The 20,557-nt window shown below is 37.4% G+C and overlaps 1 protein-coding gene across 2 annotated transcripts; it reads left to right on the top strand.

The window, feature by feature from the left end:
* The first annotated feature begins 1,652 nt into the window (after window positions 1-1,652).
* LOC113668748 (transient receptor potential cation channel subfamily M member 3-like) lies at window positions 1,653-19,875 on the top strand. Of its 2 annotated transcripts, none has more exons than XM_089197280.1 (24): window positions 1,653-1,888; window positions 2,741-3,082; window positions 3,669-3,745; window positions 3,904-4,031; window positions 4,655-4,821; window positions 5,541-5,745; window positions 6,338-6,504; window positions 6,899-7,088; window positions 7,808-7,973; window positions 8,499-8,640; window positions 8,983-9,055; window positions 9,154-9,293; window positions 9,899-10,033; window positions 10,332-10,385; window positions 10,718-11,160; window positions 11,794-12,019; window positions 13,258-13,398; window positions 13,854-13,985; window positions 14,411-14,659; window positions 15,521-15,692; window positions 15,931-16,069; window positions 17,483-17,661; window positions 17,935-18,064; window positions 18,725-19,875. In XM_089197280.1, the coding sequence occupies exons 2-24, from the start codon at window positions 2,828-2,830 to the stop codon at window positions 18,828-18,830; spliced, it is 3,816 nt and encodes a 1,271-aa protein (XP_089053406.1). In that variant the 5' UTR covers window positions 1,653-1,888; window positions 2,741-2,827; the 3' UTR covers window positions 18,831-19,875. The 2 variants fall into 2 exon arrangements, with proteins under 2 accessions (XP_089053406.1, XP_089053407.1); XM_089197281.1 differs by having other exon boundaries at window positions 1,680-1,888; window positions 2,819-3,082.
* The last annotated feature ends 682 nt before the right edge of the window (window positions 19,876-20,557 follow it).

Raw genomic sequence — 20,557 nt, 5'->3', positions numbered from 1 at the left:
CTCTTGGCAAAGTTTTCATTTTCTATTGTGTAAGTTAATATGTACTTCTGATACATGATAAGGTCTGGATTATGCTCAGCATGGTAGCAATCATTGTCAAGGCCGAGGCTCATAATATCTACCGAAGTCAAAGGACGACGACCGTGGCCCAGATAGCTCTCGCGAAAACAATTTGCTATTCAATCTACTCGTTGTTTCATTGTGAATGACTCCAAACTGTAGTTAATACGCATGACTTTCCTCTTAAATATATAAAAATCATTATCATTTGATGCTTTTGTCTACATTTAAATTGACCGAGACCCAACCACGTGACTTACATGTAGCTACGTAATAGCTGACCAAGAAAACATGTTGTGGTCTTGAAATATTCAACTCTCTCCGCTCGAGAACGCACTCAAATAGCTAGAGATGTAACATTAATCAACTGCTGGATGGTCACCTTGTCTGTGTCATAAAATCTAAAGCTTGAGTAAATGCAAAACTATCATTTTTGGTGTTCCTCAATCTCCGATAAGGATGCGTACTTGTCATTACAATGTTTAGGTAGTGAAAATGTTCACAACTGCATACAAACCCCGTTGCATCTTACCTCCGATCAACGATGTTCTTTCAAATTATAACTTCTCTTCAAACTCTAAATTTAGTAGCGGAAACATCAGCAAACTTCTTGGAAACTTCGTTAAAAGTAAATATCTCAAAAGATTGATGTAGCACCACGAGGGGAAACGAACGACCATGACGGCAACACCACTCACCTTCCACATTTTGCAGCCGCTGAAAGTTAGGCAATGGTCATACGTTTGCCGCCAAAAAGAGAAAACAAAAACAACAACAAAAACAAGCGAAAAATACCGCGTTGACACAAACGTTTTTCTTGTTCCGGCTCGATGTCGGCCCTGTGCATGTCTTGTTTCTCGAGAAGCAGCACTTTGTTTTCGTGTTTAGTTTCAAGATGCAGGTAGTTGTAATTTTAAAATCCAATCATTCGTAGAATGTCAGGATATGACATTACGGGTATGGTTTCTGAGCTGAAAGGAATTGAGATTTTGCCAGCGTTCTCATCAAACCAAGATCCTTAGCTGTTCTCAGGAAAAGGAAAAAATATATTATTTTAACACATCTTTGTTTCAATAATTTTGAACATTCTAGGATCCTCCAAATGCAATTCTCATTGCTAAAAATTTTGAAAACAGTTAGACCTTGATATTAAGTAGGCCATTAAAAATTTTTACCTGAAGATCAAAGAGATCTTTTTCTCGTTTCTTTCGACTTCTTTGAGGTGTAATGTTTAATTTATTAAAATTTAGATTTTAAGGGGATTGTGCAAGCCACAAGGTAAGTTGTTGAATTTTCCTCATAATCTTGAAGAAAGGAAAAAACAGTTGCCGTTCCGATGGACTTCTATTCGATGTCACAGGCGTCTTCTTCATTTTTATCTCAGTGTGGCGATTAAATCGGTCACTGTCTGTTGTCTTTGAAAAGGAGTTCGGCCCTTGCATAAATGATTGCGGCAGTAGTAACTTCTTGTAGGAAGACTGTGAGAGAGGACAAGGCAAATTGTGCGCTTTGTCATTATTAACTCGCTTTTCTACTCCTCTGACCTTCAGGGCCAACGCATAGAGGGCTGGGTACTAATTAGTGAGAGCTCTTAGTTACCATGCAGTCAATATACATGCACTTCAAGTATTCCGAAGTATGTGTGTTCCAAAGTATGACTAAGAACTTTATGTGTTCTGTCTTTCCGTTTTTCTTCGCGGAAAATGTAGGGTTTGTAGACATATGATTGAAGTATGCAGGACTGATGTTTCGGAGAACGTAGGGGAAGGCGAAGTAACGTTCGAGATCTATGAGATCACCCTAAACTTTTTCGGTTCTCTTTGATGAGGTATGTACCCTTCAACATAGTACAACAATATATGTATAGGTTATAGTTGTTACAGGATTGATTCATTTATTGCACAGCTTAAGTACTCTATACTCTCAAGATAAAAGCCAGTTTGGAAAAATTAAGTGAAAATGGCTTTGGTAGACACGGAATAATATTGGAAAAAAAGGGTACGTTAACGTTAGACTGTCACGTAATATATTGACTGTTCGATAGATCAAAGATTACCTTACTTTTGTAACATCTGCTAGATGATATAGTATGAGCAGTACGTGATTTTAAAATGTCTTATCAAGTATTCAACAAGGTCATTCATTACTGATTTATCAAAATCGTTACACTGTTATTGCAGAAATAGACGACTTCTAACCTTGTTTACATGGCATGATCGAAACAGTGGAAACACTGGGGGGGGGGGGGTGGGAGAATTTTGACACAACTAAGGCAAACTCAATAAGCAGTGCAGTGCACAGAAGCATGCATTTAATTTCAGTAATTTTGTTATTAAGCAGTAGTGGACTTTTTTCTGTGTTTTTATGTCCAGTCAGTTTAACACAAGAGTGAGTGAGTGTTTGAACGAGGCTACGTGTAAACACGGTGAAGTCCTCCAATGCTGCAATTTAGTATTCCTCAAAAGTACATGCTAATGTAATCTAATCGTTCTCATCTTATTTTTTTGGTTCTTATCAATGAGGTTGTGCAAAGAGTCTCACTTTACTAAAACTGTTGCGAAACGCATAAAGATTTTTTTTAAATTTCATGTAGATGCTTCAATTAATCAACATAGGGGCATGTCAAGACATTAAGTTTTGGAATTTAAGCCTTTATTTGTAACTATCCTTTTCATTTTAGGTCTATTCATAACATTAGTAAATTACCAAATCACCTACATTAATTGTTGGTCAAGTTCACTTGTTATATTTGAATAAGCTGGTGGTGATGCAAGCTGCTCAAGATAGCCCTGCTGTTAAAAACAGAAAAAGAAGAGTTAGTACTGCTCATGCACGACGCCGAGCAAAAGTTTACTCAAATGCAGTTAAAAAGGAAGTGCTAGAAGAGCAGATTGCAGATGAATTAAGGAGTTCTCATGAGTCTGGTCTGGCCAGTGGATCTGCAGCTTTCTTGAAAGGATTGTTGTCTGAGACTGATAGTCTTCCAAAGCGTATATCTGAACGATATCAAATACAGAGAGAAGTAAGTGGGAGATGATTAAGTCTTTGGAAACAAGCAGAGAACCTATCCCTCTTTCTTTTGCTTGTTGAGCAAAAATTTCCTGAAAATTTTGATTACTTGAGAAGTGAGACCCTTGAAATTTCCATTAGAAAGAGACATCATTTGGTGCATGCAATCATATGCAAGTAAAAGAAACCTGCCTTATTGCTTGCTCTTAGTTTTGAGCTTTGCGCACATTTTGCTTGTCTCTAGTTCGTCCTTTGTAGCTATTTAACTGACTGAGAAGTCTTGTGTGAATGGTGATTATGGTATTGATTTTTTTATAATGTATACTTTTACTTATATGAACTAATATATATTGCTAATGTGGCAGAAAACTTTGCAAGTATCACATGTAATTTTGCAAATTTTTTTAGGCTTTTATTTTATCGCAAAAATTTACACAATCGCCTTTCAATGCAAACTTGAGAGTATGTATATCTCTTGATGATCAGGATAGTATTGAATGTGATGGGGATGAAAACACAAGATGTCCTTAATATGAGTATATTGTTACCTATCATTACCTTTATCATCATCTTTATAAATAATGTACATTAATTTACAGAACAGTGATTGGATTTACAAGACATTCAAAAGGAAGGAATGTATCAATTATGTTGAGGACAAAGCAAAGCCTGGATTGTGAGTCACAATATATAGCTTGCTAATACACTATCTATTACAGAGACTGTTTATTTCTTCATTTGTCCAGTACATTTCTTTAAATATTCTTTTTCTTTATAATTTCACTAGCCTAGTGTGTCTAATATATGTGTGGTACTCATTATGTCATATTCTAGATGCTGTTGTGGTCGCCCTGAAAATCAGCATAGCAAGTTGACCACTGTTCAAGAAGAAAATGAAGAGCTTGAGATAGCTCATGATGTAGCTGAAGATAGTGACTGTTCTAATGACAGTCAGTCAGAGGGTGAGTGTTAAATACAAAAGAAAGGGTCCAGTACACCAAGAGTGAAGGTTTCTGTACAAATTTTTTGTTTTATATGGTTAGAATTATTTTATCTGCACACTCAGGTCTTGGGGTTCAAGAGTGCACCATTTATGTAGTAAGGGATATGAAAGATTGGATGGTAGACCATTCAGACTGGTTAGGGTAAAAAATGTTTTGAAGTTGCCCTTTTTCTGGATATGTAATTTAAAGAAATATTTATTAGTTAGATTCCAAATAATAATGGTTTTATAGGCCAGGGAGCAATGAGACTGTGTCTAAAAGTTTTGCGCATTGGTGTCAGATTCTGTTTTAAAAACTGGACTTGGTGATTTTTGGGTGTGGAGGTTGTTATCCTTTTAGAACTTGGCTAATTTAAAATCTTTGTTACAAAATAGTTTGAAAGAAGAGTTAATTTTCTTTGTTATTATGTGGGCTTGATTGGCATCTCCTGTTTCATTTTTTTGTATTTTATGGTGCAGTTAAAGATGAAATAAGAGTTGCTTAGTAATATAAGTCAGAATGAAAATGATTAATATGAGATTTTTGAGCTCTTAATTCTTGACTATCTTGTAATCATGGAGCTGGTGATGTTGTGTTAACAGGTTTGCCACCATTGATGAAAACCAGTAGATGTGAAGGGAAAGTTTATGGAATAAAGACAGGACCTGAAAACTGGTCACCAAAAGATGACATAAAAGAGTTTCCAACAAATGGCTTTGGTCAGATAAAGTTTGTAAATGCATACAGTTCATCTTTGACCCCTGCCAAGGTTTGATTTCTAATGTATTACTATGATTATTTCATCTGTTAAATAGTTAGTATTGATTATGATAATTGTTATAGAGTACTTATAAATATAAATTATGCCATACAGGTGAATAGAGCTTTTTGCATGTGGTGATTGGTTGGTGCGGAAGGGATTAGCAAGTGCTATTCATTGTCAAGCAATGCATGTTAAGAGTTTAATTCTGACTGTTTCTTGGTATAGTTTCAGAATAATTTTTGGTTTCTGTGATATAGACTAACACAATTATTGACCCTGTGGTCAGTGAAAGTGGTGAATATTTACCTCACTGCTTTACCTATCTGGTAGTCAATATTAACCACTATTGATCATCTTCACTTTGGAGAAGGATTGTTAATGAGTATATGGTTGAAAGATTAATAGGCCTTGAGGATCTGTTCAACTAGGCTTTGTCAGCAACAATCACAACTAACAATGATATTTGTCAGGGTGGCTGTTGATTATTTTCATGTATGTTTATTCCTGGTGATTTATTATTAAACTGTGGATTAAATACATTCAGAGAGTTTCTGATTTGAATTCTTTATTGATAAATTTTCATAGGTTCCTTATGGTATTTAGAGATAATTTCACACTTGGTTAAATTGATCTTGAAATATGTTTGAATCATTATTTTGTTTTGAATTTATTCCTACTGAATTTATGACTTGACAGCTGGTACATGTTTTTTTTCTAAATTGTAGTACATATGTCTAGCAGACAACACAAGGCCAGAGTTGACATTAGAGCTTATGGTGCGACAGTGGAAGTTACAGAAGCCAGACATTGTAATATCAGTACATGGAGGTCTGAAAAATTTCAAGCTTGATCCTCACCATAAAGAGATCTTCAACAGAGGCCTCATTAAGGCAGCTAAGACAACTCACAGTGGTGCTTGGATAATAACTGGTAAAATTAACAGCCTGTTAAATCTGTTGTATCACACATATTTTATTATATTTGGACTAGAATAATTTAAGACTTTCTCTTTGTTAATCATGTCTTTGAATGGTTATTTCTTATGGATATGGTATTATTTAGGTGTACCTCTGACTAGAACTAAACCTATCAACAAGTTATTGTAATTTCAAGTGAAGTTTAATGTGATTGATTTTTTTTTCCAAATACATCAAGAATTACTTTAATATTTCTAAAAATGACAGGGATTATTAAATTTAAAAAACTGGTGTCTTAATGGCCATTTGCAACTGCTAATGCTGGATAATGTGTCAGGCAAAATTTATTGTAGAAACTTTCGAGTGTACAGCTTAAACTCAATGTAAAATTATACAAACTGCCTGAAGCATGGGATGGTGAAAGTGAACAAGTTATTTTTGGTTTCAGTTTTGGATCTGATTTGTTGGGAAAGTAGAGCAAGTTTCTTGATCATTTATAGGGGAGGATACTTTTGAACAAATGCAATATGGCATTTCTTTTACCTTTCAATTGGAAGTTGCCCTTCAATCGTAGCTTTAATCTGTTACTGGTTGTGCTCATGCAGGTGGTGTAAATCTTGGTGTGATGAGGGCTGTAGGTCAAGCTGTGCAGGAGGGTCAGTCCATGCATTGGGGAGGGTTATCAAGTCGCCGGCGCATCAGATGCATAGGTATTGCGACATGGGGATATATAGAGAGAAACGAGCACTTGATTAGCCCACTAGAGGGCAAGGTGAGGAAAAAGAATACCTGTCTGCAGTAAGATTTCAGAAAGATGGAGCTCTGATGGCAAAGTGGAAAATTAATCAGATCTACCATGATCTCAAAATAGACTTTAGAGTTGTTAGTTTTGCTTCTTTGAAGAAAGCTTTTGTTTTGTTACATATCAAAGTTCAAACAAAATCTATTTGCAGAAAAGTGTTTTAAAGTTTGTTTTTCACAAAATAGTACTCAGCTTGTCAGGACTATACTTAAGAGAAACTTTCTATGTCTTGTTCTTGCTTAGGATTGGTTTTGCTTTTCTAAAAATATATGCACTCTCTGTAAACTTGGTAAATTTCAGCAGTTTGTTGCCAAAGGCAGCAATCCAAAGTGTTAAAATTGTATGACCTTTTTCTCTTTTCTAGGGATGCTATCCAGCAACTTACAGGGTAGAGCATTCATTTGAGCGAGGGAAACCTGTGTCCCTCAATCCAGATCACAGCCATTTTCTTTTGGTGGATGATGGTACACAGGGGCAAGCAGGAGCTAAAGAAGTTCAATTTAGGACACGGCTGGAGAGAGTCATAGCCAACAAACCTAATATTCAGAGACAAAGTGAGTTGACTTTGAGAAGTGAATTCAGGTGTTAGATGTAAATTCCTTACATCTCCTTTGTAGTATGTTTCTCTTTGTAAAATCTTACTTGTTTTTAAATTAAGTTTTTAACATGAAAACCATTGGCTAGTCTAGACTTATTTGTAGGGCTTTGGTTGTAGGGGTGCTATATTTCTTACAATGAAACAATGTTTAATTACTGATAGCATAATAATTCATTGTCTCTGGCTAGACTTACATTGAAATGGAACAAGACATACTTGGGTGGGATCTTGTTATTTTGAACTTTTGTTGGAAGTAGCTTTACTGGGGCAGTAGTTTTAATTTACAAGCAGTGTTTGAAATAATCACAAAATTGGGAAAAGCATTAACTATGCTTGAAATGCATGGAAAATCTCCTGAATATTATCATGGACTTTCAATGGTCTCCTAAGGGTTTGGAAGAGATTGTTAATAGAATTCAAAAAGATATTTTAAAAGAAAGACTCAGTCCTCTGGCTATACAATCAAAAATGAACTTGCCAAATAAATTCCCTGATCATTAGGGAAACTGGCAATTAAATTATTTTTAGGAATTAAACAAACATTAGATATTAAAAGACATGATCTCGCTACCTGAAGATCTTGGTTTTAGCTAAGAAGGATAATGAATAGTCTTTAAATGTTTTTAAATTGACTTTTCATCCTGAACACTTTTCCACATGATTTATTCATTGTAGAGTTTGGGTTTGGGGTTCCTGTGGTGACAGTGATTGTTGAAGGAGGAGAGGATGCACTGAAGGCTGTCAAAGCATCTGTGAAGCATGGCATTCCAGCAGTTGTGGTGGAAGGAACCAAGAGAGCTGCTGATATCTTGGCTTTTGCACATCACAACTGTGTCCCTGGGTAGGTTTATTTATTTACTTTTTGATATTATTTATTAGAAGAGAGTTTGACCCGTCATTTCAAATTTCTAATGTAAGTATTCTTAATTGAGTCAAAGAGAATAAACTTGACCCATAGAAAAGTTTTTCAGTGATCAAGAGTCTTGCTGGTTCAGTTTAACTTAATTGCTGCAAAACTGTCCTGCTGTCATATGTGTTGAAAGAAAATGAGTTCCATTTTATGAAAACCTTTGAAAGTCTATTGATCGGTGATTAAAGAATATGGGGAAAGGATTGCAGAGGTGGCTGTTTTAGTCGTGAGCCAAGATGTTGGAAGAGATGTTGTCAAGTTGTGTTGAATCATTTCTTGGCCAGGGTATGTGTATTTTGGTTCTAATTTACCAAAAAGGAAAAGAGATCTCGACTTGACTAATACCTCACATGATCAGAAATAAGTTAATAATTCTAAGAACAAGCAGTATGAAGAGTGGCCTGACAATAAAAAGGGAATTTTGTTTTAGCATAACTTTCCTGAATCTGATTACAGAACAGTGCGCCAAGTAAAGAAAGATCAGCTACCTCGTCTCACTGCAAAAATCCGGGAATCTTTTCCAAAGTACGCAGGCGATGAAAGTTATGTCCAGAAAATTGTAGACATTGTTAACAGTTGTGTTTATGATGAGCATCTGGTAAGTTGTTTCTTCCAATGATAGTCCATTATCAACTTGCACTAGGGCGAGTGTTTGATAACTTTTCCTTTCAATTTTCCAAGAAGGGTTGACAATTTTCAAAATTTTTGCTTGACAGGTTTTCAAATTTTCCAAAACCAATTTCATAGAACTTTTCAAATTTCCCTTACTGGTTTGACTTTAATTGAAATTTTTGTAATACCAGTAATTTGCTAATGAAGAGCATCAAGAAGTGATGACCAGCATTGTGTGCATTCACTTCTGCTTAAGTTTCCAACATCTATTGTGCTTTTTGAATTAACATAGTCCTTGTGACAATTGTGATGAACTCTTTTGTCCTAGATCACTGTCTACAAGATCGATGAGAAAAATAACCTTGACCTTGACCTAGCCATTCTCAGTGCCTTGCTCAAAGGTGAGACTTCGAATTCTGCCAACAAGTGTACAATGATCCATAATGGGATGAATGAAGTAATGTCTTTGGTCATTATGTTTTTTTTCCTGCTGATTTAGGAGCTGGCAATGGTGATCCAGGGAAATATGATTTACTCGGACAGGGTGCCAATCGAATGGATCAGTTAAAACTGGCATTAACATGGAATAGAGTTGACATGGCTGAAGAAAAGATATTTACTCCTGATGCTGACTGGCCTGTAAGTGATAACATAGACCACGAGAAGCCCCTCTTTTCCACCTTGGTCCATGTAAAGGGCGAAAAACTAAAACAGACCAGTTCATTGAGGTACCAAGGTCTGGGACTATCTGTGGTCTATTGAAAACCTGTAAATGGTTTAGTTTCCTAATACTCGGTAATGGAGTTGTACTAATTGAGACTATTTCAACAAAGTTTCCGACTTGAGGTCCAACTGAGAATTGGATGAAACATCAAAATTAATCCAGGGGTTCATCGTTTTCATTAACACATCTCTATGACTGGGTTTTTGAAACTAATGTCACCCTCTCAGCCATTCAGATTTAACGATATAACGAAGCCTTCTAAGTCTGGTTTTGAAACTACTTTATTAGAGTTGCTTTGTAGCATGATACATAACTGGAGCAAGATTGTAATAACCTGTTAAGTTGTGTGGTCAACTGTTCTTTTGTTATCAGCTTCAAATAAACTTTGCTAGCACTCAGGCAATTATATTCCCTTGTGGGGCTTTAATTGAATGATACATGATGGCACAATGTCAAATTTGCAATGTATAGCTATTTTTCACGTGTTTCGTTTCACTGAGTTTGATCATCTCATTTCTAGAGCGAAGGCCTCGATGATGTCATGCTAAATGCTCTACAGCTGGATCGTGTTGATTTTGTAAGGCTTTTTCTAGTAAATGGAGTCAGTATGAGAGACTTTTTGACTGTTCCAAGGCTAAGGAAACTTTACAATTCGGTAAGTTTATATTTGTAGCTTGTTTTTTTCACAAAATGTTCTGTTACTGCCTGTGACTGTCACAGTAATCTTATAGTTCAAAGCTCATTGTGGAATGAAGGGGTCTAATGAAATAAGATTCAATTTGTTACTTCTTTCTGCCAAAAGATGAAGGCTAAAAAACATTTCTTAAGCAAAATTTACAGGAGAAGATGATGAGCAATTTGTACCATGAGCTTGTCCGCTACATTGGAGAAAGAGAAATACATAATCATAGCTTGAGGGATTATCTGTTGTCATTATTTTACAAACTTCGCAGGCAGAACCTGGAAGTCATCTATACTCTCTCCTAAGGAACATTGCTGATGTTTCTGTAAGTAAATCTTAAACTAAACTAGTGAGATACTATAAATACTTTTTAGATAGCTTTGGTGCAGATTTCTCCTGTTGTAGTTTTGTCATGCAGAAGGGCATCAAGATGTATAGATGTATACATGTTTAATGCAATGGAGGGAAAGACCTATTATAGTCTTACCTTGACTAAACGATTGTGGGGTTTAGCTGGCTGGTGAAAGAATTACCTTATGTAACCCTTATAGCCAGTGACTCCTAAAGTCTACTTTTTTTAACAAAAAATGAGTGATATATTTGCCCTTCTGTCTGAAGTTTTATCTAAACTTGTTTTTGTTTGTTTCCTTGTTCAAGGAAGGGCCATACTCCCTTAAAGACATTGGTGTGCTTATCAAAGAACTTATTGGTGCTTATTATGAGCCAATGTATCAGGTTGATACACCCCATGCCAACGCCCTGGCTGCAGGAGTTGCTGGCCTGTTTGGAGTAGCACCTGACACGGGGGATAAATCTGATGGAGAGAATGGTTCTTTGTGCCAATCGGCAAAATTTCAGCCTTTAGATAAAACTTTTGAAGTGCAGAGGGCCTACAATGCCACGCGGTTTGAGAAGCCTTTTAGAGAGCTCTTCTTATGGGCAGTATTAATGAATCGATATAAACTGGCAAGATTCATGTGGGAGAAAGGAGAAGAAGCTGTGTCTGATGCATTGGCAGCGAGTAGATTGTTTCAAGCCATGCATGATCAAGTTGAAGATGACTATTTTGAGAGCAAGAGGGCATTGAAGCAACACGCAGTGTAAGTACAATGAAAGGCCTGGATATTCTTGAGTTCATTGTAATATGAAGCTAAATGAAGCATTATGCCACTTGGGTAGATTTGTTTGAGATTTTAAATGGTGAATTCAAGAAAGAGATGGTGTGGGGAGGGGGTGCATGCCCCTACTTTGTGGACAATGTTCAAGGCCCTTAGGGTAAGGGAAATACGATACTTGGTTGGCCAATGTTATCCAGTTTGTGATAGCATGCTACCTGCATATTTAATGTGTGACCTGGTCTTCATTTGTATGTTTTCCTACGTGCGCATGAAAACCTTGAAGCTCAATGTAGCGTACTTAAATATTTGCCTCAAATTTGTGACCACAGTTCTTACGTTTTAACTCTGTTTTACCCACCACTGAATTCAATTAGGTTTTGATGTTTAGGGAATGATTTCTTTATAATTTAGACTGAATACTTATGTAAAACTTGACGTCTATCTTAAGTTTACGAAACAATTCTAAACCAAATTGTGACTGGTCTCATCATTTTCCAAAACCAAAGCCCTAAAGTCAAATGGAAAGTCACGCTGAGGTTGTAATCGCTTTGTTTTATTTCATTGGCCTTCTTTTATAGTAGAGGTCATTGATAGGTTATTTTTGTATTATGTCAGTGAATTTGAAACATTAGCCCTTGGTGTTCTTGATGTGTGTTACAACGAAGACGAAGTGTTGGCAGAGATGTTGGTTGAGAGGGAGATACCCAAGTGGGGTGGTATGAGCCCCCTTAGCTTGGCAGCTGCAGCGAAAGCAGAGCAATTCCTAGCACATCCATGCTGTCAATCAAGTCTGAATAGCATTTGGAAGTCACGTGGTATGCCTGGAGTTCAGTACTGGAAGGTATGCAGCTCATTTCCTGTATTGAAACTTTTCTCTTAAGCGTTCTTATGATGTAGTGGTTTTCTTCCGATCATAGTAAATTCAGACAAGTAGTTTTAACAGTCAAGAGCAACGTTAGAAAGGGAGATGTGTTTATACAAAAGTTGTGATTGAATTTAATTTAACGGCTAATTGGTTGAAAAGAGGCACACAGTTTAGCCCAAAGCACAGAGCATTGTCAACCTGCTAACCAATACAATTCAAGTGTTGTGTTTACACTTACTGCTGCTAAAAAAAATTTATCTAAAGCCATCAGCTGTTCTGATCGTTGATTTGAGCTAACAAACTGATGGCCAATTTAGAATGGTTTGTTTCAGTGCTTAGAAAATGGCACTAGTGAGACAATACCGGCTTAGACAAATCAGCTTTAACTCTCTGTGATTGGCTAAATCAAACTCCACCACTAACTTACCGATCATGCTCAAACGTTAACGCCTGCGTCGCAAGTGGAGGTTGGGTGCCCATGGGCCAGGGGGCTGCATGCAACTGCAATTACACCGCAAAGCGGAAGAACACCCACAGGCCTACCAACCCACAACCTGGCCACGAGCCCCCCCACGCCCAGCCACGCCCAGCCCCCCACTATAGCACCTGTCACACTGTGGCCAGTAGCCCAGTGGAAGTAAAATGCACAAACCCCTGAAACAAGGGGAAAAAGAATCCCGGAAAGGAGGGGGAGACCCTAAACCAAGAAAGCAGAGGGAGGGGAACCAAGAGAAACGTTACGCTACTGGAGCGCCACGCCACACCATGCTATGCTAACAAAGCTTTGAGTACAATGCAAACAAAATGTAGGCACATGGCCTGCGCATGTGCCAAAGCAACATACCGCTGGACTGGAATCTGCCCCCATGCTCATGAACAATGGTAAATGCTACAAACGCAAACATAGTTATGCTACAAATGGCCAACACACCACCAAAGAACACCAAAAATACTCGAGACCATAGTTCCTAGTTGTTAACTACATTAAATATGATTTAATAGTATTTACCATGGGAACATAGTCAAGTGCACTTTCTGCTTGTCTCTGCTTGTTTCTGCAGAAGATATGAATTTAGTCTGATTCTCCATCGGATTAAAAGTTTTTGTTGTTATATGGTTCAACTGGCTTGGGTGTTAATTTAGGACGCTTTTTCTCAAGTGCTCCGTCTAAGGCCTGCAGGAACTTTTCCAAACTTTTCCAATCTCTTTTTAAGGTAATCCTTGCTATTATCTGCCCACCAATGATTCTTAAGATCTTATTCTATGACGACGAAAATCACAGCTGGTCGGTGCCTCTGTGGAAAAAGGTCCTTATCTTCTACAATGCTCCAATAACAAAGTTCTGGTCCCATCTGGTAAGAAAATAAATGTTGTTACCCATTTCTTAATTTACCTAACACGGTTTGAGTTAAGACTTCAACATTTAACAATATTGTTAGTGATTGAGGCTAAGCCCTTTTTGGGGAAGTATTTTTCCGTTTTTGTGTGTAGTAATACATGTAGTAAGTATGAGTTACATAAATCAATAGTCATGCATTTGTTTGATGAACATAATAGGCCTCTTGGCTTGTGTACTTTTAAAAAATAACAAGAGAGTAAGCTGTAAAGCTTCATGAGTTTTAACGCATAATATGGGGTGAAACAATGTCCATTTTTTTTCTATTACCCATTTTGGAGGGGCAAGTAGTTGAAATGTTATGGTGTTGTCTGCAGTTGTCTCAAAGTTTTTACTTTGCTTGCTCAACTTAATGAACCAACCACATTTTAAAGTTAATTCTTCACCTTATCTCTTCTTTTTTTTCTTTTCCAGGGAATGCACTTGTGCTTTTTAGGATTGTACGCTTTTGTAATTTTATTCTCATTTCATAAGTCTTGGCCTTCCATCTATGAAATTGTGCTCTTGTGTTGGATTGGTGTCATAATTATGGATGAAATTAGACAAGTGAGTAACAGAGAACTAAAGCGGATGAATTTCGAACTTGTTTACAGAAATTAGATTAGTTTGAGTTACCTGTAAATATAATTGTACCCTATTACAGTCCCGGATTAATAGAGTCTGTGCCTTGCCTAAGAACACAATGTGAATAACGTCCCCAACCCCTTCCATCTTCCCCCCCCCCCCCACCACCCTGTGTTAGGATTTGACCTTTGTAATATTTTGTATAGAAATACAACTGGAGTCAACCTTTGGGCGTGGAGTCTGTGATTTGGGAGTTGCTATTCCTTTGTTCATGGTTAGGAAAATTTAATGGTATATTTAGCCCCTTTGATGATGTATCCTGTTTCCCCCTTCCCTTTCCTAGTTTTCTTTGCCTATTATTCCCTTTTGAGTCACCTGAAAAGCCTCTCGATCATTCATATCCACAGGTCATGAATCAAGAGACATCCACTTTTAAAAGCAAGTTGGAACTATATTTTAACACCTACGTAAACATTGTGGACACATTTGCGAACGCAATCGCTCTCATTGGTTTTATCCTACGGTTTTTCGATGTCACATGGGAAGCAGCCCGTGTTTTGTATTGTGTGAATTTCGTCATTTTCTCCTTCAGACTTTACAGAGTGTATTTTGTTAGTGGTTACCTGGGGCCAAAGATTATTATGATAAAAAGAATGGTAAGTAGTTTACCGGTGGGTCCTTTTAAGGCAAAACAGAACTTGAACAAACACACTCAAGCATGGACTACTGAAGTACAAATTATTCAGCCTTCACCCTTTGGCCTTGTTAAAATTAGTTGGTTGAGTTTGTGAGTAAAGGTTCCATTTTGATATATATGTGCACTGAGTAATAAAAATGATGGGATATCAATGCTTATGGTCAACTAGTCATAAATTTCATAAATGATTGGATTCCACCACTCCTTTTCAACCACGGGTATTCAAGCAAAGCACTCGCTATTTCTCCCTTGGTCACATAATCAGTGCTTCGTAGGCATTAAGAGCTGGTCTAGGTTTAGTATTATGCTTTGCATTTGCTGAACTCTTTTACTTTTCAAGCAATGATTTATGATCGTCCCCTCCAGCTGCATGTTGTGATGATTTTTGCAATAATGATCAATATAATTTAGTATTATATTCTTTCGATATTACTGTCTATTCCTATCACCTGTTTGCTGGGTTGTGTATTAGTCAGTAAACCTTCAAGTCATGGTTTTCAACTAGTTATTTAGCAAAAAGAACATTTAGGAGTTTTCAGTTTAGTATTGAAAAATCAAAATCAAAGTAATCACAACAGCCAGTCAGAATTAAGGTCAGGATAAAAATAGGTAAACTGCATGAAGCCCAGGAAAACGTGGATGATCAAGTCGTGTCTGGGTTTAGTTTAGCATCTAATTGGTTGATAGGTGCAAGTTTTGTAGGCCTTTTCAGTAGAGAGCGTAAAAAAGCAAAACCGAGGCAGTCCTGAATTACCTTTGATACTTATTTGGAGATTGCACTGAAAGATAGGTTAAACTTACACTGAATTTATCTTTACAGCTTGCAGACGTTATGATGTGGCTTTGTCTCTTGTTGGTGTTTGTGTGTAGTTATGGTGTGTTCAGGCAGGCGTTGTTCTTTGCTAACAAAGAGCCATACTGGGGTGTGATTAATGATCTGTTCTACAAGCCTTACTGGCACGTATATGGAGAATTGTTTGTTGATCAGGAAGGTAAGCAATTGAGATTCTTCACGTTATTTGTAGAGAAAAGTTTCAATTGATAGCAATAAAATCAAAAACAAAACATATATACAGCAGCTTGCAACACGGATGCAGATGCAAAGTTGATCCGCTCGCGTCTCTTAGAGTGTCTGCAATGAATTTCTGGTACTATGATTTTTGATTGGAAACCCTCTAAATAATTTGAGCTTCTTTACCACATTTGGGACATGTTTGTTCTGCTTTTCAGTTGAGCAAGGCAAGCTTACTACGGGCGAAATTCCTTTGCATGATGGAGAACATCTAAAGTGGATTCATCGCATATTCATGGGTGGATATTTACTTATCACCAACGTGCTTCTTATCAATCTTCTTATTGCTATCTTCAGGTATTATGTCTTATACTTTCAATTATCATCTGTCAATCAGCGACACTGAAAAGTGCTATTTTTAATGAGAAGCTTGTAGTTTTCAATTCTTGATGTGTTTCTCTTTTCCTGTCTGTAATTGTGCCTGGAAATCTGTTCACAAACCTTGGGTAAATATGACATTCCCCTTAACGCACAAATTTTTTTGGAAAATGAAGTTTTAACTCTGTCTACTTGAGCATGTCAAGAGAGTTGGTTATCAGTCATAACACCTAAACAGGTTGTAGAACTGAAAAACTTCACAAAGCCATGGCCAAAATGTAACGGCTGCCAAGGGTCAATTAACTGCTGCTTTTTCATTATCATAGCTTCGGTTTAGAGAAGTGGGTTGTCAATTTTTTAAAGAGTTCCACTTGGACGTCTGTGTCATCAGGCCATTTAGAGATAAAATGAATTGTTCAACATTTTGACCAATTGAGTAGATTGTGGTGTCGTCAGCATACATCACAATGGAGCCATCTTCTACTTGATCAGGAAGGTCATTAGTATAAATAGTATACAATCTTGGACCAAGCAAGGATCCTTGAGGAACACCAAATTTAATAGGAAGAGACATTGATCTCTGATTGTTTTCTTCTGTATGTTGGTATCTATCAAGTAAGTAGCTCATTAGCCACTGATGTAATGGGCCACAGATGTCAACTGCTTTAAGGATAGAATTTCATGCGACACGGTATCAAAGGCTTTTTGAAAGTCAATAAATATGGCCCCAACAATTAGACCTCTGTCCATAACTAGTTTCCACTTTTCTGTCATGGTGAGAAGTAAGTCCTCTGAGGAGCAACCTTTTCTAAAGCCCCATTGGTGTTTACTTAAGAAGCCACAATCTTGTAGATGGCTAGAACAAATCTGGTTTTCTAGGAGCTTTCCAGGAATGCTGAGTAACGAAATTGGCCTGTAGTTTGAAACCTCGGAGAAGGAGCCCTCTTTATGCTGCTTCTCTGACTAGTTGTTAGTCTCTTTCTGTCGCAGACTGTTTGCCTCCCAGGCTGCGGTATTTTGTGTCGAATATCCAAGTTATCACATGGTTAGTTTCGCCAGTGGGCCCGATGAAGTAAATCCTGTTTTCTAAATGGCTACCCCAGTTATGATCACCCGACATGATTCTGACAAAAACGAAAAATGTCTTGTACCCGGTTACATACCTCATAACTCCTAGGGAACTTTTTTTTTTGTCCAAAAAGAGTTTTTTGGGCAGTTTTGGCAACAACAGAGTCATAAACACGTCATTAGGCTGAGAAAACAAAGAAAATGAAGACAGTTTCGCCCCCTACACCAACGTGGCACCACAGTTTCTTTTTCTGATTCAATTCATTTGGTACGTTCTTTTCTTGTAACTAAGTTTACTAAAATGACCCATTCGTTTTATTTCAGCAACGTGTTTAATGAGGTTGAACTTCACTCGTATCAGATATGGAAGTACCAGTACTATAATCTTGTTATGGAGTACAACAAACACCCACCTCTGGCTACACCTTTCGCTTTTATTTTCCATCTTGTCGAGTTTGTGCGGTGGCTTGTGAGGAAGTGTAGAAAGCATAATAAAGTCTCTCGTAAGTTGTTTATTTTTGTGTTGTTGTAAGGTTGTGCCGCTTTAGTTTTCCTTTGTAAATATTATCTTGGCACATTTTTTGTAACTTTCTAATTTTTCGTTGTAGTGTTTTTGTCTCTTACTCGTGGATATAGATAAGATAACTATACTCTCATGCAGTGACTGAGTTCAATTTCTTATATGGAGGAGTTTCAACTAAATTATTACAGGACAACCTCTTCAGTTAAAGCGTATTATGTCATGCACACCCAAAAAAATTATTATTTTCTTTTAGCTAAGTTTACTGCAGAGGATCTTGAACTGCTAAGACTCTTTGAAATAGAAAGTGCAGCCAACTATCTACAGCGCATTGAGGAGGAAAAGAGAACTGGTACAGAGGAGAGGGTTAGGAGAACCAGTGAAAGGTGAATTGAATTTTTAGTGGTAAAGGTACTGAGTGGAGACCAGTTTTGTCTGAGATAACACAACACTTCCGAATTCGGGTCCTTGATTTTTTTAATCCCTCGTGTGGCCACAAGTATTTGACGCAGGTCTCCAGTTAGTTGAAGTAAGGAAGTACCAAACAAAAATCTTCGAATTGGGTTGGAAATGCCTCAAACAACTTGTCCTGGTTGTGGAAATATTTTCGGAGTGAAGGAAATAGTGTGGCTGAGTGATTGAGGTGCTGGTCTGTAATCTGGTGGCCCTTCATCCTAAAACTCCCTGGATTTGTTCTCGGTTTCCCTAAGTTCAACTGCTTGGCCAAATGGTCTGTCTTTTACCATGTTTTTCCAGTTTAGCGGGCCACAAGGTTATCAGTTTGTAACTCTTCAGAGTTATCCCCTATAAATTAAGTCCTATTTATTTATTGCTAATAACATTTTGTCAAAGCAAGAACAAAGGCTTGCACTGCCCTGATCTATTTTGGCATCATTGTATCTCTTATCTGTTCAAAACAATCGATGACCAAAGAGATACGTCATTCATGAGAATAGCTTGTTGTTCATGAACTACTACAGAAACAAAATTGTTCAAGTTCTCAATATAGTGATATAGATTTTTATTTATTACACGTTCTCTCGCAGGGTGGAGCATTTGGTGAAGAAAGTCACGGAATTACAAGAAACTCTTCAACGTCACCTCACAAATACCAAGGGGAGTTTTCAACAGAGCAATCTTAATTCTAGTTAACAGCAGTCAGTGAGCGAGGTTGGGTGGGTGTTCATAGATATATATATATATGTTATTCACCAGACGGGAGGTCCGTAGTGGGAAAAACTGTGCCCGAGGTCTTGGATACCGCCCGAGGCCGTAGGCCGAAGGCGGTACACAAGGCAGAGGGCACAATTTTTCCCAATACGGACCGACTTTGGCTGGTGAATAACATTTTTATTTTTACTAAGACCTAACAAATGGTTGCGAATAGAACCGCCCACTGTGAGCGGGCCGGGTGGGGAGAATACTGCCCGCTCTCGGAACCAATCAGATTGCAGGATTTGTAGAATACCGCTCGCTCACGAACTGAGAAAAAAATAAAGCGTAGATATCAGTAACGAAAAAGCAGGATATCGAGTTAAGTATTTTTTCCAGTTGCGTCGCTTCGAAGTTGTTTCACTTCAAATCGAAAGTTGTTTTACCACAAATCTAGAGCGACGTATGGAAAGAGAGACTGTTGTGTAAACGTTGCACGAATGAGGAAGAGCTATTCTCTTTTGCAGCCACTGTTCGCTCACGTTAACTTATAGATAGCTCAGAAGCGTAGTCAGCTTTTGTGATAACACGCAACTAGATTTCAAAGATTAAATTACATCTAGAACATCGGACGTAAATTTATCGAAAATAAACAATGTTAGATATGATATAAGAAAAATGAAACAATTGAATCCGAACTAGTTTAAACCATTTTTGAGACTTCAGATAAGTCACCACACGTCTTGGTGTGTGTTATGATATTTGTCAATCAGGGTTTTAATATAGATATTTACAAGGTTATACCACTTTCTTCTCAAGAATGTTCTGTTTTATCTAGATGTCACTTTACAAATGAGAATAATCTATTATTCAGCTACACATATACCACACTACTTACCTTATACAGTATTTAAAAGAAATTATAAAACTAATTACTCTTACCTTCACAACAATTTATTCGCATCCTTCAGTCATACTTGCAAACACACCATTGAAACAAGTTCAAATCTTTTTGAATAAATAAAAATTGTGATATTTAATTTTATTAGATGGCTTAATTTGTATCTCTTGTTTATATCAAATACACCGCTTTTCCATTTGAACTTGTTGAAATCTGTAATACACAGCATCCGAACCTGTCTCAAATGTTAAGAAATGTATGATTACTTGCTTCTCGGATGTAAAATGGTAACATCACTGCTCTGGGGTCATTGCAAGAGACTGTAGGTCAGGTTTGCTTGAGGAAAATCAACCCTTTCGTGCAAGTTTTGAAAGATTAGAAGAGGCCTAGCATTCCAGAGCTTATCCCGTTTTCCTGGTTTCCTTTAATGAGATGCTAGTTAATTTTGTGTTGCCCAACCCACCACACCCAAGTAGTTTTCCAAACAGCATGTTGTTACGTGAGAGCCATTTTCAGCGGCTGTTTTACATCAAGACTTTTACGTTATTTACCTACCTTTTGGTGGTACGGTCGAACCGGTGTTAAGTGGCACCGTATTAAGCGATCATCCTGTATTAAATGGCCATTGTCAAAGTCCCGAATTTGTTTCCGCTTAATCACTGTAATGTTAGCGGTCATCTTTGTATACCCCGTGGGTGACCGCTTAATACAGGTTCGACTGTATTTCCCTTTTTATTACCTAAGTTTTTGGAGATGTCCGAGTAGGGCCTCGACCACAGATTCAATTTTTCAGTGTCCACAGACAATGTTTACGTATTACATCACG

This window comes from Pocillopora damicornis, chromosome 2, assembly GCF_964200805.1.
Source record: "Pocillopora damicornis chromosome 2, jaPocDami1.2, whole genome shotgun sequence".
NCBI lineage: Eukaryota > Metazoa > Cnidaria > Anthozoa > Scleractinia > Pocilloporidae > Pocillopora > Pocillopora damicornis.
Note: the sequence above shows the minus strand (reverse complement) of the source record. Positions and strands in the feature narration are given on the sequence as shown.